The 19,203-nt window shown below is 32.2% G+C and overlaps 1 protein-coding gene across 1 annotated transcript; it reads right to left on the bottom strand.

Annotated features, from left to right (window-relative positions):
• Positions 1-939: 939 nt before the first annotated feature.
• LOC123668641 (ras-specific guanine nucleotide-releasing factor RalGPS1) lies at positions 940-18,179 on the bottom strand. The gene is made up of 12 exons (XM_045602355.1): positions 18,050-18,179; positions 17,547-17,947; positions 17,186-17,322; positions 14,855-15,131; positions 14,606-14,769; positions 14,383-14,525; positions 12,356-12,572; positions 11,567-11,776; positions 5,417-5,551; positions 4,816-4,983; positions 3,972-4,112; positions 940-2,031 (listed from the first exon to the last, which is right to left on the bottom strand). Exons 2-12 carry the CDS (start codon positions 17,595-17,597, stop codon positions 1,929-1,931), a joined length of 1,746 nt encoding a protein of 581 aa, XP_045458311.1. The 5' UTR covers positions 17,598-17,947; positions 18,050-18,179; the 3' UTR covers positions 940-1,928.
• Positions 18,180-19,203: the final 1,024 nt, after the last annotated feature.

The following is a 19,203-nucleotide window of genomic DNA, read 5'->3' as shown; positions in this document are numbered from 1 at the left end:
AGGTTACTCAATTCGACCGTATATATATATTTTTTAATGTATCTTCGGGGATAGCTCCGTCGTTTATAAACCGATTTTGATAATTCTTTTTTTGTTAGAAAGGAGATATTCCTAATTTGGTACCATGATAAGGAAACCAGGATCTGATGATGGGATCCCAGAGAAATAGAGGGAAACTCTCGAAAATCCATATAACTTTTTACTGGGTGTTTTGATGATTTTTAATTTAATCGCAAGCCGATGTTTATCATGTGGTCATATTTAAATTTCATCGAGATCTGATTACAACTTTTGGAGTAACCTTTGAGAATGCGTATTTACTTGACTATTTATTCGTCTACCTAGGTTGTATTACTTGTCGATATAATTGAAGTCGGTTTTTCTTCGTTTGCCTGCAAACACAATTATTTTGAGTAATTATCAATCAGTTAAAACTGCAAACAAAAAGAACAAAAATCTCTCTAACACGAGTGTCAACCAAAGATAAAAAGTTGTTATTATTTCTTTTCTATATATCTATATCTATACAAATAAATAAAATTGGAGTGTCTGTTTGTAATATTAATATAACCGCTTTACTCAATGCATATGGATGTATACACGGAACATAGACATATTTTTTTTTAATTTTTGTCTGTCTGTTACGGCTAATCTCTGAAACGCGTGGACCAATTTTGACGGGACTTTGACTGGCAGATAGCCGATGTAATAAGAAGTAACTTAGGCTACTATTATTTTAGAAATTTATGACTGCGAACTCAACAATAACTTTTTTGTTAAACTCCACGCGGACGAAGTCGCGGGCACAGCTAGTTTGTCATAATTATATTATAGTCACTAATAAACCGCATTGCTGAAATATTTTGTCAGGAACTTTAATATTATATAATACGAGTAGAAGAAGGAAGACGGCAGATGATTCACAAAAAAAGTCAACTATATTTTAGGATATTTTATTGAGTATAATTTGAAGTTTATTAATAAAAATGAGATATAACAAAAAGATTCTTAAACATTAAAAATTAAATTTTATACATACGTGTATAAAGGAGAATCAATATCATTGTAACAATTACAATTCGTCGGTGGATTCAAAGCATTACAAACCTAAAAATATATAAGTATTAAAATAACATTGCTTTATTCAAATACAGGAGTAATATTTTGACTATTAGTATTGGTATTAAAAAATAAACACAAACGACATAAGAAAAAAGTATCATAGTGACGCAAGACAACGACACTTTTTTATCAAGATCTATAAAATACTTAATTTGAACATTAATTTTACTAATAGTGTATGTCAATGAGATAAATAGCTTGAGTGTGAGTGTCCTCACTCAATGAGAAACAGTGCTGTGTATCATTTTAATATTTCACCTTTAGACGGGTAGCTTAATTTAAAATTCTATTATATTCTGAAATATATATTAGGAAGCAATACAGCTTACTTTGTAAACATAATCATAGCCACGTTGACATTAGCGAAAACATAATTCGAACCTCCCGTGTCATAACAGTGCTTACCTTAAACGAATGCTTCAGATTTACTATTAACCAAAAGTTTAGCTCTATACCAGTTTAAAAAGACTGTATAGAAGTGAGCAATGTATCAATTAAATACTTAATTATTTAAACGACTATAATATGTTTATATTAATTTCGATAAAAATTACAAAAAGACTACGAAACATTTATAAAACGCATAAAAAGAAACGCACACTTATAATAACTCAGACTAGATTTACGTACAAAGTTACTAGGCAGCGTTGTTTATAAAAGGCAAAGTATAAAGTTAATCACATATTAACTAAACTATTGATAAATAATAAAACTTTACAAAGCGGTAGAGGTTATATCTAGTTCGTTCAAGTCAATAGTCGTTAAAGATACATCAAACGGTTATAAGACATGCAAAAATTCGTTAGTTATTCGAATGACATGAGATTCGCGGGGAGGGGTTTCACCATTTTGTATGTGACGTCATTTATCTTTTCGACCCATTGTTTCGCTGTTGACTCACATCCGGTCCTATAACAAAGTAAATAATAAAAATATTAGACGTATTAAATTAATAACCCGTAAAATTATAATATTATGGATTCTATCGTCAGTCATCTATCTAATAATATTCGTCGTATCACCATTTCTATCATTTGAGACTTTCATAAGTCGAAAACAGTAATACAGTCATAAAAAACAGTGAAAAAAATCACAGAATCATTCAATTTTTTTAACCTCTTTTTGTCATTTTTATGTTAAGCCTCAAGAAACGGTTTGTAAAAAAAACATTCTGATAACTGAAATGATGACCTAAGTTGAGCTAGCGTGAAAAGTAAAATAAGTTAACAAAAAGATTCTGGATTAATTCTGAGACTTGTGTGCATGTATCAAACTGAAGTATATTGAAATGAATTAAATTCGACATTCTAATCCTTATAGGGAAATCTCTTATGCTGCAGTTAGGATTGACATATAGCTTGTTATTATAATTTTTAGCCCATATATTTCAAAGAAATAGATATGAAAGTATATGGATAGGTTGTTAGAGAAAGGTCAACTAAAGAGAAATATTTATGTAAGAGGATGAGCGAATAAGACATGTAATATCGATCTTCAAAAACATTAATTACTCCAAATATTACATTAATATTAACTGTGCATAAATGCGTTTGTGTGTTAATATTTCCTGTTATTTTCTGCTGTAATTTGAAAACATTGTTTAATTTGACTTTGTAATATTTTTTTTTCGAAATGACAGTTGCTGTTGGCTACTGGCCTTTACAGCGTCACCGGTGAGAGGGGCCAGGCACTTAGGCAACCGGCCGCGAAGGAAGATGTGGGCCCTTTTCGGCGGGCACGGGGTGGCGTTCGTCCTAAGGGTGTCTCCTAGCGAGATCGCACCTCGGCTTAGAACGTCGTCGGGATGATCTTTGTAATGTGTATTTATTGCTCATAACTGTAAATGTCACTCAATGCACTAACAATCATATGGAGCTAAGGCACAGACTTAGGCTAAAGCTGGGTACAGCCAACGTCACATCGCTCGTACACTCCGTGTGCCTCGAACAATATTACGAGATGCCGTCAAACGATTTCGGGAGCAGCTTTATAAACCCGCGGGCAAGATGAAGATCGAAATTGTTGCACTTCAACCCGGGATAGCCACTTCTTTATCCACACAACCTTTAAGAAATCTCTGCTACCATGCTATCGAAGCCCGTACTCGTGTTTTTAAAGTGGGAAATGTCAGTGCGATTGAACATACCTCCCTCCCCCCTACAACACCGTAGCGCTTGACTTGCTTTGCACGAGAATCCGCTGATTGTTCTGATAAGTGCAGAATAACCTTGAGATCTAGATGGACATCGGAGTGTCTATAGCCGTAAAAATTAAGGGTTTGCTGTACGCGCTTTAACAAAAACAGAGGTATACAAGATAAAGTCAATAATTATTTAGGGATGTATCTTTTACGGGGCTCATAGTGATCTGGCTGTGTTAGAGGTGGTGTAAACATTCAAATATACGTGAAAGAAGTTTTTCAAGATCTTACCATACCTTTCGTAACATTTTATGACAACTTCAGATTAATGCATACCGCAAGATCGTTTACTGAGTACCTGAATGACGACCGGATTCAAGTTTTACACTTCTGATCTTAACCCGACTTAACACATTTGGGACAAACTTCAAAAGACGTTGCCGAACAGAGTCACGTCACGAGTCACGTTCAAGACACCATAAAGAGACTGCTTAACCGACAACAAGAGGTTGATAGAGAATTCCTATTATTAATTTGTTTTATTTTAAATTAGTTTACTCATTACAAAATTATAATTTCCTCGGGAGAGCACGTAACCTGCCAGTGCCGGTTGTTATCATAAATACCTAATAGCGATCATTACTCCTATTAGGGAATATATCCGTCACATTGGAGCAAATGGTGAATGATCAAAATGGTCTTTACTAACTTGAACTTGTATATAGTGCCGACGTGGTGGTCAACCAGCTGGAACGCGTCTGAGGCCTCCCCTTCCAGCCACACGGCACGCCAACCATCGTGAAGCGGTAGCACCTTGCAACGGTCCTTGCTGAAGTCGCTTCTATTCGTCCTGGGAAAAATATACTATATATATAGTGCCCGCAACCTTAACGATTACAGTTAAGAGTGGTATTTCATAGCAGAATGCCCACGAACACATGTTCGAAGTTATTTTCTTAATGTGCAATAAAATATTATAGACCGAAAGCCCAGGAGGGCCAGATCTCAATCATAAAAGTTGAAAATTTCTCAGTGCATGCTCCCAACACCGATAGAAGGAATGGTCAAATATAAAATTTAACTCATAGTTACGTCGGCAACAACGATAATAAGTATCAAAGGCGTCAAAAATTACTTCGTACTCGCACCCACGGCCAACCTAAATGTTTGTCTAGGTCGGGATTGGAGCTATCGAAATTGACCGGCTACTGAAGAAAAATCTTCTAATAGGTACCCAAGTGACACGTATGAAATTCAGTTTTATACTATGACTAAGTTTAGTTACAAAAGTTTGGGGTTCTGGCTAACGTGGTCTAATATTACTTCGAATAGAATGGATAACAGATGGGATAACCATCCAACTGCTGGCTTTCAAATACACAGGCCGAAGACGGGCAGGAGCGTCTTCGGTGACAAAGCCAGCCCGGCGGTCAGGAACCCGCCTGCCCAGCGTGGTGACTATGGGCAAAACACATGAGTTCACGCCATTTTTGGCTCGAACTTGGGGAAGCCTATGGCTAGCAGTATTTATTAAAGATGCTTTTTTAACATACCCTTTAAATGTTTTAGAGCCATAGAATATAAGAACGTTGCTAGACAATTGTAGCCAGTATCTCTGCCACGAAGACAGCGATATCTTCCTACCGTCTTTGATTATTGTTTTTCTTCGTACGTAGCTCTGGAAATCACACTCCGTCGGATCTATTATTGACAACACATCGCTGAAACGAAACAATTATATGTCTATTGTATTATACAATTATTGCAATCATAATTAAATTTTATTATTACATCAAAACTTTTAGTCACAATATTTTTCAAATGGCTTCAATTCAACAAAAAAATATAAGTACAATGTAGTGTTTCGAATGCTTTGCGAGCGTTCCAATTACTGTAATATATAGCGTTATTGTAACAGGGTGAAGGATTAACTAAAAATATATATATATATTTCTATGGACTTACAATAAATATAATAAAAATGTGACCTGATACATTTCTAAAAAAGCTAATATATACACACAAAATTTTAGCCAAAATTATGTAATTTTTATCTCTTTAAAATCTTCTCTATCTGTCAAAAGTTAATTAAGGGGTTGCAAATGGCAAAGAAAATCGCGGGTTCATCAAGTTTACAAAAAAATATAAAGTTACTTGTATGGCAGCGATTGTGACATCTTAGCACCAGAAACAGAACTAGGAGATTCCAGGAGCGTGTCGTCCAAAAGGTTGACAGAACCGGCAGGTGTCTTCTCGTCCTTGTCTTCACTGTGACTCTTGCCGAATATACTGCGATAACGAGGTTTATATGTTACTTTATTATTTTAGTTAAAAACAATTAAAATATGTAATTTACTTTAATTAATACGCATCGATTGTCTTTCGCGGGAGCCGGCCAGAGTGACATAAAACTAATAAAAACATTTGTCATTACAAATGATACATTTCAATTATTTCTGTACATTCAAACTCCAATAACGAACAGAATAAGCTATTATTGTCATTAATGACACGCATTAAGAGTTATTTTTAAATAAAATTGCATAAAATCTAACTACTTTTACAGTTTTTAATTTGTTTTTTTTTAATTTATGTATATTAGAAACGTTATTGAAACATTAGAACATTCCTACCTTTACTAGTATACTATAAAAATTCAACGATTGTTGTATAGTTAAGCTTTGTAACTAACAAAACAATTTATTTCATTAATTATGATACTAATTCTATTATAGTGAATGTATTTTCAATATATTTTGTCAAAACTTGTTTGTTTATCAATTATCAAAACTTGTTTGTTTAGTAAAATACATGATTAAAATCAATTATGATAAAAAATAAATAGGGTATTCGTGAAATAATATAAATAACAGACAATATAATCACATTGAAGTTCAGATAGCAAGCTTAGTGTATACAAACATTAGTATTAAATCATTTCATACATGTTATAGTCCAGGACCCAGGGTCCATTTTTGCACTTAATTACTATCCTGCTAATTTTCCATGAGAAGCTTCATTTTGATGAGACCTTTACAAAAACTCTCGATTTTTGTAGATAATAGGGGTAGCAGGAATAAAATATTATGATGTATTGATGATTCTCAAAAATGTATTACTAACTAAGTTTGTTTTTGTTAAATCTGATAATAATTATCTAAGTTATTCGATAAAATATTTGACTTACATATTGTATGGTTTAATCGAAGAGTCCACTCTTTCCAACATGTATAGATAAAAATGTTTATTAGCCAGCTGATTATTTGTAATTAGTTAATATTCATATAATTTAACAGTCATATTGTCCTACAAATTACGTGGTTCGTTATCGTTCATCTTTGATGTAAAAAAAATAACGATCTAGCTGAATCTTCGTGGATTCTTTTCGTGAATTCAAAATGAAGCTACTCACGGGAAATTAGCTTGGTAGTAATCAAGTGCAAAAATGGACCCTGGATCCTGGACTTATTAACTCTAAAACAGTGTGAAATACACAAAAATGTTCCAAAAATTATACGTATGATACAATTTTTAAGGGTTTGAAATGAATTAATAAATATTTTAAGGTGACAAGAAAACTATGACAGTGAAGCAAAACAACGAACTAACATGCAAGAACTTCGAAAGCAACAAAAATAATTAAAAATATAAAATAAATAAATATAATATAGTGTGTAAGCACACACGTGTGATAAGCAGACGCACATTTAAAATAATTTCACCTGATTGAAAAGAGAGATTGAAATAAAAAAGAAAGTGCTAGTCGAACACGCACCAAATTCAGGTTCCTACAAATAAAATACAATATTTTGATATTATGTTCTTTTACTCCCATATATATTGTCATTTATTTTAATAATCGAGTTTGTAAGAAAAATATTGGCAAAAGAGCAACTCGTTTCGAGAATCAACATCTATTTTTCATACTCATAAGTTATAAAGGGGTGGGGGGATTAAGGCAGTTAATAATATATATAGCGAAACAAGGTTTGCGGGGTCAGCTAGTATACTGTATATAATGTACTGAACATTCAACACAGTGCAGTACATTCAATGCAAATTAACTGCACCAGTCAGGACATCCTAGTAATCGAATATTGGTACCATGAAAATTAATATTTTATCTTACCAAAAACTCATTAAAAAAAATTGTTAATTTCTACACATGCTGGTAACGACAGAAGTTTGGGTGAAAATTAAATAAAAATATGTAATCAAACATCGTAACAACAAGCAAGTGCAAAACATGGTTATGGTCATCGCAAGACATAATCAATCATATATTGTTTAAATATTGCCAATTATCGCTTATAATAATCTAATCTAAGTAAGTTATTATATGTTTCAGACTAATATATAAATACTCAACCACTTCAATTATTACATTTAGTATTTATCTACGGTAACTGATAATGGCATTGTGTTTAAAAAATAAATAAAAGCACATATATAATAACATATAATAATAACACGACTTTGTTACAAAGAAATGTATTGCTAAAATAATAGTTTAATAATATAAAAGCAAAATACATCGTATTTATAGTTTCATATTATGGCAAATAATATGAAATAAAAATTTCTGTAAGTAGCTCAGCGCAAGTACCCTCTATATGTTCTTGAAGAAGGCATATTTTAAAGAATTCTGGTATCGAATAGTACATGATCAAAAGAACCGGGTTTTTATAGAGAATATGAATTATAAAAAAAAAACAAACGTAAAACGAAATTAATAAACATAATAATCATGCTCCACAAAATGGTATTTATAATTTATGGTATTTATAAAATATAAAATTTCTAAATCAGACAAAAGAATTAAGTAAAATTAAAACATAGATATACAGATTGCTCGACTCCTAAATACTATCCTTCAAATGGGAGGTTCTGTGGCTTTTACGCTTTAACTTTAACGCTGCAACGCTTCTTCCCGCCTCTAATTTGAAGTCGCCCTTAGGATACATGACCTACTTTGATATACTCGCTCTGCATGATACCTTTCGTGAGCAGGTAAACAAGTGTTTATAATTGTGTTTGCTCGCAAACGAAAAAAACCTACTTCATCGACCACTAACGAACGCACTAGTCGTCACTACGATTTTCGAGGGTTTCTCTCGATTTCTCTGGGATTCACCTGGATATCCCATTTCTAATAAAAAAAAGAATTATCAAAATCGGTTCATGAACGACGAAGTTATCCTCGAACATACATAAATATGTATATATATATATGTATATATATATATATATGTATATATATATATATATGTATATATATATATATATATATATATATGTATGTATAACGGCGCGTGCTATATTTTAAAGGAAATAATTAAATTTTGATTTGATTAATACTGTTGCCATGTGAAATTACTTACGTTAATACCGAATTACGTCCTTTATTGCGATTACTGTATTTTGGAGCGGGTAAACACCGGATGGAGTTGTCAGTCAGGTGTCAGTTCGGTCGCTGGTCACTTTTTGGATTGAGTGCGGACGTGTGACTTGTACCCGCAAACCCATCTGCTCCAAATCAGTTTGTTTCTTTGTAATCTTTTCAAGTTCAGTTTCTTAAATTATTTTGCCAATTAAAATTAGTTCGATAATATTTCGTAGTGGTGTAATTATTTGTTTTAAAATCTTTATAAAACAACATCCATGATGGACGATTCTGAGGAAGCACCCGCTATGAATAACCATGATGAAGAGAGTCCGGTCTATATATACCTCCTCATTTTTTGAAGTCGGTTAAAAGGGAAAATTATTACTAACTGACGAATACAGCAGTTGTACAGTAGAGAGTTATATAGTGTTACTAAAGAACTGCGTATTCGAAGGAATTCTTTTGCTCGTAGAATGTTATTTTATTAGGAGTCTATTGGAAGGTTCTGCAGAAATATGCCAGAAGTATGCCAGCGAAGCTTCTATATTAGGATTATATAGGATACTAGCGACCCGCTCCGGCTTCGCACGGGTATAAAATATAATTATAGCCTCTGTCATTCACTGAAAAAATGATTAAAATCGATCAGTAGTTTTGATTTATTCATTACTGCCCGTGACCCGCACGCGTTAACTTAGAGTAAAAGCCGGCCGGAACCGCCGCAAACGCTACGTACCGCGATTTTTAAATCTGTAATATCTTCGAAAATATTCATTTAAATCATTTGCTGTAAAGGGCCATATAGATCTATATTAAATAAAAAATATATTTAAGGTATTTAATTGGATAAGGATTAATGCTGTATTGGTTAAAATCGCTTCGAAAATTAGCCATTATTTGTCGTAAAAAGTAAATGACAAAAAAATGTTATTGTGGGATATCCATAAGAGATAGGTATATACCACCGCGGAGTTTTCTGTAGACCTTTTCAATGTGTACAATACTTAGTACATTATTTTGATAAATCTCGTAGGGTTCAGCCTGCGTTTGCAATTTAAGCGAAAAAAAAATAATTATTTACGACATAACATTAGAAAACTCAAAAATAACAGTATTTCTCCACTATTTAATGGATGTTATTATACATATAAACGTTCCTCTTGAATCAATCTATCTATTAAAAAGAACCGCATCAAAATTCGTTGCGTAGTTTTAAAGATTTAAGCGTACATACATGTGCAGGGACAGAGAAAGCGACTTTGTTTTATACTATGTAGTGATATATAGGATTTTTTTCCACGTGGAATGTATTACACCTACAGAACCCCCCATTTGAAGGAATGCAGTTAGGAGTCGAACAACTTTTATATTTGAAATAAAAAATAATTACCAGTTAGTTTATGTAATTAATTAAATAAATTACTAAAAGCGCGTTTTATATACGTTGTATTGTTTTATGACGTTTCCGGCTCTTTCTGTCATTTTAGTACATAATGAATTCAATCATGCAGGTTGCGATTAAATCTCTCATGTAAATACCTCCCTCATATCACGTGACGGGCATTAAGCATGCATTTACTATTTGTATTTTCATATCTACAATACAACATAATGCAAGCCGTCATTCAATTAATCGTTATTATTAATACAATGCACTCACCCAACACCAAAATTGACCTTGTGAAAATTTCTCGGTAAGCTCGCGCTTCGAAACCTATGATCCGATTGCCACTTTCAAATACCTCTATACATGTGTACAATTTTTGAAAAATGCTGTCCCGCTTCAAACAATTTAAAACTCTACGTAAAAAAATCAACTGTAATATTGTGAGTTCACATTAATATGTTTGAGTAGGACAACATCTAGAGCTATATTTTATTAACAAAAATCGCACACAGAACAAAAGCATATTAATTATGTTCGAATTAATCTCGCTGTGGTATTAGTCAAATAGTTATTATCGTTTTAATTTTAATGTAGTACAATAATGATTATGTCTCGGTCTATATAACCACAGAAATATCGATTTCATGCGTTGGAATTGATGGTGAATTTTTAGTTAAACCCATCAAGAACAACACCATGAAGTACCTAATGGGAAAAATTCGAAATGATATGTTTTAAGAGAAGCGAAGTTTACACAGTTGACTACATTTATTATTTGCAGTAAAACTGAAACTGTCAACTTTATTATTCTTGTTCAAATTATTATTATTATGCATGTAGGTATAACATATGGATGTTCAAAGCAATCATGCAATGTGCAGAACTCATAAACGCAAAGTAGTCAACTGTGCAAGTACCAGGAAAACAGAAGTACCAATGATCATTCTCACGCATTAAAAAGTTAAATAAATGGACTGAAAGTAACAAAATATAATTGGGCATTAATAGGTCAACAAGTAAGATATGAAAACAAATAAATTAAAATTATTTAAAAAGAAACATATATTTTTACTTGACCACTTTTTCAAATTTTAAAACAGTTTACAATGCTCTTACGTAATTTTCATCCAATTACTGAGCAATTTATTTAGTTTTGCTTGTGTTGACGACATATCATTTGAAAATAGAGCGACGGCCCTGAAGATACTGACGTGTAAACAAAGTTAACTACTATTTTATCGATCACGCTGCATTTGGTGTGTAAATAAACAATCGTAAACATTTATCAACCTTAGACAATCGAAACATTTAAATATCATTAATTTATTTATAAATGTGATTAATATTACTATTTACACAAATTAGACTTCTTCAATTCAATTCAATATAAGATCATAATTATCAATGTTGTATTGATATTTATAAAATAACTTGAAATACATTTTATATGACATATTTAAACATTCCTATTTAAAAACGAAAAAAATAATAATTAAAAACTTACACTATTTAAAATATCATTTATACTTACTTAGAACCGAGCGAACGACACTTCCTGTGAGTTGGTATAAATTTAGTTTGACTGTACGAGCCTTGGAGTCTCAGTGAACCTGAACCAAGACGGTGAGATGGAGACAGAGTAAAGGGAGTCGAAGAACCCGGCAATTGAGCTTCTTTAACTGACTCTTTAGATCCAACGCAACTACCTATAGGAGAGGGTGGTTCCAGTTTCTGAGACAATCTGAAAAATAAAAATATTTATATTACATATTGAAGGTTATTTGTTCGTTTAAACATATTAAATCAAGTAGTGTCTATACTAAACAAATATAAAAAGGTTAATTTAACTTGTTTCCTTAAGTTATTACTGACAGATTGGTCTAGGAACTACGCTAGACACAATCTTCACCCATGTATTATGGATAAAAATTAATAATTATTTTATACCTACTTTAGTATCTAAAAATTAGGCTGTAAACGGTTTGGCTAAAAATTTCCTAGCCTACTACATAAACTGATCACGATTCAATCAATCATTGGTCTTCATCCATCTATTGCAGACGATTTAGACAGTGTCAGAAAGACACTGTGTTGCCTAGGACACTCTTCAGGAAAACGAAGAGTTGCCTAAGCTCTGCGCCACTGATGATTTGGAGCCAGGTTTATCCATCGGTCGCCTTTTACGACCCCCACGGGAAGAAAGGGGGTGGTGCTATTCTACTCGGCCGACACCACACGGCAAGATCACGATTAGTTGTACAAATGTACAATAATCAATTAAAAAGCTTAAAGGGTTTTAGGTAAATATAAATGCTCTTACTTATATTGATCGTCTTCTAAAAATTTTTGCAATTCCTCGATATAACGCACGCTGTTGAGATAGTTAGCGACGTGAGGAAGCGGTTGTATGTCGTATTCGGAGGTCTGATAGCGTTCCAGGGCTTTCAAAACCACGGCCATTTTAGCAACACGGTGAGGCGAACCCGAGCCCGCTGGATGCGCCATATCGATGTACACTAGATCTGTGAGAAATATACCTGAAACATAATATACAAGATTACAAAAATTTCTTTGGAAATATAATACATTCTGTGAATTATACGACTTAAAAATACTAAAAATATTTCCTTTTCAGATTATACAAACCAATAACACCAATAATAAAAAAAGTTGTTTTAATTAAATTTATCATAGATGTATACCCTTTGTAAGCACGTAAGTAGTACTAATGACATGATTAAATTTCAATTATGACCATCTAATAGCCATCTATTAAAATCCTAGGCGGGGTTTAATTTGGGTTAAAACAATCTGCTATATTTTTTAAATTTGATTGCACGTATTTGATTTGACTCGAAAAACACCAATTCATTAATCATTTATAAATTCTAACGCAATGTTAAAAATGCAAAAGGGACAAAGCAGGGCGACTGATTCATATCATTCGTTCAATATTAATTATCTAATAAATATATAAATAAATAAGCCTAGTAAATGATGTTTTACCTAGCAAGGTATACTCAATTCAAAATATAGTCCATATTGTCCTTCTCATCGATTTCGACGACGGCGACCCAGGGAGTCATGACTTTATTTCTATGATGGGCCCTAATATGGCTCACTAATCCACATTTAGTTTTAAATATCCTAGAGCAAGTGCGGCAGTAAAGCTGACCCGAGAGGGGAGTTAAGAGGGTTTAGGTCTCTGTTTATTAACATGGCGTTTTGAATCAAGCGCTAGAAGTCGATTTTCTTCAAATGATGAATATATCCCTGAACAAGAATAAAAGAAACAGTTCCCACGGTTTTAAAGATTATGAATCTTTTTTGTATTAAAAAAACTTCAGCAACCTTGATAAGTAATTCCATTTTAGATAAACTATTGTTTAAATTTTTTTAAAAATCACGATATTAATTACTGTTATTATTACTAATTTATCGCTTCCGGCACATGAAAATTATGTATTCCTAATACCTAACAGAAAGAACAACAATTAATATCACTTAATCAGGGAAATAAAATTATAGTTGGAGTAATATAAAGAAAAATAATAGTAAAATTATTTAACTCGTAGACAAAGTATTTACGTACCCTTTAAGGAGACAAAATTTAATACGGTAAAAATTTTAAATATTTAAAATTGTTCAAGCTAAATATCTATAAAACATACTGTCATGTGCGTGAAATAATAATGTCATCTTGCTATAGCTATGTACACATAATATACGAGCGACCTGCCCCGGCTTCACACGGGTGAAATACTGATACTAAATATACTACAGAACGTCTTGATATATAAAGTTTACGGCTTTTTTGACATTAGACAATACAAACATGTTTTCTTTAGAGTTTACTCTTGAATTGATAAATTACGATTTTAATCTAATCCTATCCAATCTAATGCGGTTTAAAAATTAACCTTAGTGCCAACTAAAGTACAAATATACAATTTCGAAAAAATTGTCACACCGACCTTCCTATAATATTCACTTAAATTACATGCTGTAAAGGCCCTTAGCCTACCACGCAAAATAGGCGCACTGAGACGTCGAGTTGCGGAGAATAGCCCGTGAAAAATCAATCAAATCAAATACATGCTGTAAAGGGCCATACTGATCTATATTAAATACACAATGTATTTAAGTCTATTAATTGGATAATGATTAATGCTTAACATTGCTTCGTTAATAAGCCATTATTGTTCGTCAAAACTTTATACCGGTAACTTTATACACTTGAAGCTTATGGCATTCTTAGGAAACAAGATTAATTATCGTAATTAAACAGAAAAACCTGCAGATGTATAGCCTAAGAAGAAGACGAAGAAAAGAAATTAAAATACATACCAAGGTAAGGTATGCATGGTAGAGAGATTGTCCGCATATAATCTCTAAGTGCAGTCCAATTATCTTTCTCGCCGAATAGCTCTGCAAGCTTATCAAACTGCTGCTTATCCTTTTTAGACAAACATGCCCAAGTTTTTGTCAACCTGTAAATTAATTATGAAATACCAATATAAAATCACACTTAATTATAGTGTATTATACTAATGTAGCATTGATATATTACCTATAAATACTAGCACTATGCAAAGCTGAGATTACTGCAAAAAGTGAGTGGAGATTATTCAAATCATGCAACTTTTTTGCCACCTTTATGAAATGGGCCAGTGTCTCAGCACGAGCCTTTGGTGACTGGCCATTGAGTATTTCTTGCACGGTCCAGAAACTGACCTGCAAGTGTTTGAAAAGTATTAAATATAAGTCGGAGATAAGATTAGTAAAAAAAAAAAGAAAACAACTTTATTACAACAATTACCCTGTTAAATCTTTTTGTAAAAGCTACAACATTCGGGGCTACTGTGAGTTTGTTCAGTTTTGTCCAGCCACATGTGGTAAGCTCTTCTGGTTGAATTGATTTGAAACATGGCAAGTCAAGAAGTGATAGTTGGTTGGCAATATCTTCAGGAGCTATCCGCAATGCTGAGCACACTATTTCGTCCCAGGACTGATTGATCGATGAGGCAGCTGGAAGACTACTTGTCTTATATTGATATAGTGGATCACGCTGACGGTTGGCAGCACTGTCACCTAGACTATAAGAACATAAAGTATCAATCTATGGATCTTATCATATAAACTAAAGTTTGCTATATCACTGCATAAACCAAGGATCTTATGTATAAAAATAATAAACATAAATCTATTAAATATGTCTATCTATTTGAAAGGAATATAATATATCCTTTTTAACTACACATAAGGATTTTATATCAGACTATAAAAATGACATTATTAACATGGTTGCTATAAATTATTGTTTAATATTCTACGGTCTAGTTGAGTAATTTATATGAACACTAGCGACCCGCCCCGTATGCGCACGGGCGCAACGCTGATACTATCGTTAAATATACTACAGAATGTCTTTATTTATAGTGTGAAGCTAGCTTATAGCATGGTTATTAACATAATAACGACAACATTCAAATATGCGTTGTTAGATTACACATTGTTACAGAATGCGTTGAAGAAATAAAGGTTCACTGCTCGTTCCCCATAGCGTGATTATATGTAGCCTATATGTTGACCAGACTTCTTAATAAAATTCGTGCCAAATTTGAAGTAAATCCATGCAGTACTTTTTGAGTTTATCCCAGACATACATACAGACAAACAGACAAAAATTCTAAAAACTATATTTTTGGCTTCGGTATCGATTGTAGATCACATCTCGGTAAAGCTTTAGATTAGGTAAAACCGAATTTCGGGACCGTGGGGGGATGGGGGGGGAGAGGGTGGGGAACGCTACCCCTGGTACCACTGTCACACCTCGGAACCCCATAGTTATGGAGATATCCATGGTTAAAGTTTTGAGGTTAGAAGAAGAATTTCGAAAGTTAGAGGAACGCTTGGCTCCGGCGCTGCGGGAAGTGCAGCCCTTCCGCCCTTGCGTGCGAAAGCAAGCGTGCCCTCCCTTCGCGCCTCCGCGGCACAAAAAAAACACTCTAGGGGTAGGACAGACCAAGACCACGTGGACAGTGGGGTGCTCCGATTCGGTTTTGGGTATTTTTCGAATTTCTAAACCTATATTCTAGCACGCAATGTTACTAATTTTATTAGAATATTATGTCTGACGCGTTATTTTGTTTAAAAGTGTCGATTTGTCACACAATGCTAACACTACGAGCTCAAAGGTATTATAATAGCTTTAAATTCTTCTTCTAACCTCAAAACTTTAACCATGGATATCTCCATAACCATGGGGTTTTGAGGTATGACAGTGTTACCTTGTATAGATTCCCCTACACCCTCCACCCTCCACACCCAAAAACCCCATAATTCGGTTTTTTTTGTACGGAGCATGAGTGAGCGTGCTTTCGCACGCAAGGGCTGCACTTCCCGTAGCGCCGGAGCCAAGCGTTCCTCTAACTTTCGAAATTCTTCTTCTAACCTCAAAACTTTAACCATGGATATCTCCATAACCATGGGGTTCCGAGGTGTGACAGTGGTACCAGGGGTAGCGTTTCCCACCCTCTCCCCCCCCATCCCCCCACGGTCCCGAAATTCGGTTTTACCTAATTTAGATCTTAGCCCACATCTCAAGTATTCTTTTTAAAAAATATTCAATGTACAGTTTTGACTTTCCTACCATTTTATTATATGTATAGATATTAAAGTCAGAGCCATTTGTTATAGTGAGTTCATATGCAAAGTTATATGTAGGATTATATTTTTGATTTACTTAGTGACCAACTCTTCCTCAAACAGATTGTATAATTTTGGGATATTACTATAATCAATATGTTTATTGGTTATTTTAAAAGTGAAGAGTATACATTTTTCTATACTAAAACCAAGGAATGTTTAGTATATATATATATATATATTTTTTTTTTTTTTTTTTTTTTAATTATCCATATATGGTTTTTACAGCATAAATGTGATTTTCCTTGATTTATTAATAAAGTCATATATATATCAGTCCAAATATTTTACAGCTTAAAATAAGTTTGAAGTATCAGTTTGGAATAAATCCAAAATTGATTGGCAGTTGTAATAAATGCTTTGGTAGAGTATTCTAATATACTGATAAAAATATGTATGATTTCTATTTTTATTTTAGTAAGTATTCTTAACCAGTACTTACGCATAGTTATAATAACATGCACAGTCGTCTTTAGTATATGGTTGTATACTATGTGAGTTTATAGGAGCATTTGCTTTTTTACTATTCTGTTTGCACGATGACTTATCTTCTAGAGGCCAATTTTCTTCATCTTCGTGCTATAAGTAGTTTTTTTTAATATTACTTATTAAAGTAATTATATTATACTAAAGTCAAACAAGAAACTTTCAACAAATATACCAAATATGTAGCTATGACATCTTTTCGCAAGAACAAAAACTATACGAATTAAAAATGTATGCATTGCAGCTAAATTGAAATAAATGTTTCATTTCAATCCTAACAATAAAGTCCCAAAATTAATTTAAAGAAAATTTCATACCTCTACAATCCTAAGAACAGCCAAGCTATCGCTCAAAATATCCCGCGGCATTTCTGGCTATCGTAGATATGGCACATAATTTAATAGAAAGATTTTTCAACTTTTTTTAATGACATCTCAATAACTGTTGCATGTTACACTGACCACACACTGATACGCAATAACTACGTTGAAGGGTAAAATATACTGTTTACAATAGTAGATAGTTAAAAGTGGACGATGTGATAGCGAAGGAGAAAACGAATTTGTAAATACAATTCTGTAATGACAGCGATATGATAATCACTACGAAATTTATCACAGCAGACCAATTGTCAACTATTTATAGGTTTCTTTAACTGTAAATTTATTAAACAGTTTCAAAATTAAAAAGGAGCAAAAATAGCATCCGCAAGAGATTTCTGAAAATATATTTTTTTATCTTAATATTTATTGATTAATTCTTAAGTTACCACTTCTTAGCATAGATGAGGTAAAGGTATATTTAGTATTTTATTTTCAACCGTTTAAAACTAAAGGAATACATTATGATTATTGAAAACTACAAAATTGCATTATTAAAATTATTAAATTAAACCAAAGAGAATTTTATATCAAATTGCAAATTGAACTTAAACAGCTTCGTTCAGAAATAGAATCGATATTTTAGTACAATTGTATAATCTGTTATCTTATTAAGTATAGGAAAAATATAAACAATAATTTACACAAAATGTTTGAGCTATTATTTATTAAATATTTAACTTATTTCTGGAATATTAAAATTATCTAAAACCTATTTCATATTGTTGTTAATACTACTGTTGTTTTTCTAATGTAAAATTCAATGATATAATTAACCTAATAATAATTATAGAGGTGATAACATAATTATTATTTTTATGTCATCTCTACACTATTACAAAATTTATTGTTTTCTTACAACATTAGACATTAGATATAGCGTATGTTAGAAATTAGAACGGAGAACTATCGTTAAATTTTTTAATCTTATACTTTTACAGTGTAAGTCCTAAGTAATGAACACGGGAATCATGAACCCATTGGAAAAATAATATATTTTTTTTCCCTATGAGTGCAAGATATAAAAGAAGTCATTGATATAGAATAAATTAGTCACACTTTTGTATTATCAAAAGATATCAGTCCCGTAAACAATAAGTTAGTAAAATATCGGTATTGTCTTTTGGGCAGTTTAAAAGATAATACTTTACATGTTCATTTCGTTTTAAGCATTAGTACTAAATGCATTTGTTGTAACATTAAAGGCATGAAGTACATAATTTTTTCTCAGTAATAAAAAAAGAAAAAAAGTAGTGCCTATTTTAAAATTTTATAAAGTATTTTTTATGTTTGATACCTTATTACTATCTACCAATATACATTTTATTCTCTTCGAAAAACGTTAGAATGATCTCTGTATATTAGCAATATATGATGAATATTTTAAAATAGTGTATTGAGTGCATTTTAATGTGTTTTTATATATTTTTACTTTTTGTATTTTAGACAAATACTGACTGAATTTTAATAATAGTAAATAATATTGCTAAATTAAAATTCATTTCACTATTTAATTTTGAATAACCCGATACATCATAATAATACAAATATTCAAGTTCTCTTAATAAAAAACCAACTCAATCAATATTATTAG

This window comes from Melitaea cinxia, chromosome Z (genome assembly GCF_905220565.1).
Source record: "Melitaea cinxia chromosome Z, ilMelCinx1.1, whole genome shotgun sequence".
NCBI lineage: Eukaryota > Metazoa > Arthropoda > Insecta > Lepidoptera > Nymphalidae > Melitaea > Melitaea cinxia.
The sequence above is the reverse complement of the archived record's forward strand: the minus strand, read 5'-3'. Positions and strand labels throughout refer to the sequence as shown.

Coding starts and splice junctions, on each gene's coding strand:
- LOC123668641 (XM_045602355.1), bottom strand. CDS start 17,597: ATGCCGCGGGATATTTTGAGCGATAGCTTGGCTGTTCTTAGGATTGTA. Junction 11,777..12,355: donor TTAGAAGACGATCAATATAA/GTAAGAGCATTT, acceptor TTTATTTTTCAG/ATTGTCTCAGAAACTGGAAC. Junction 4,984..5,416: donor TCACAATCGCTGCCATACAA/GTAACTTTATAT, acceptor GTTTCGTTTCAG/CGATGTGTTGTCAATAATAG.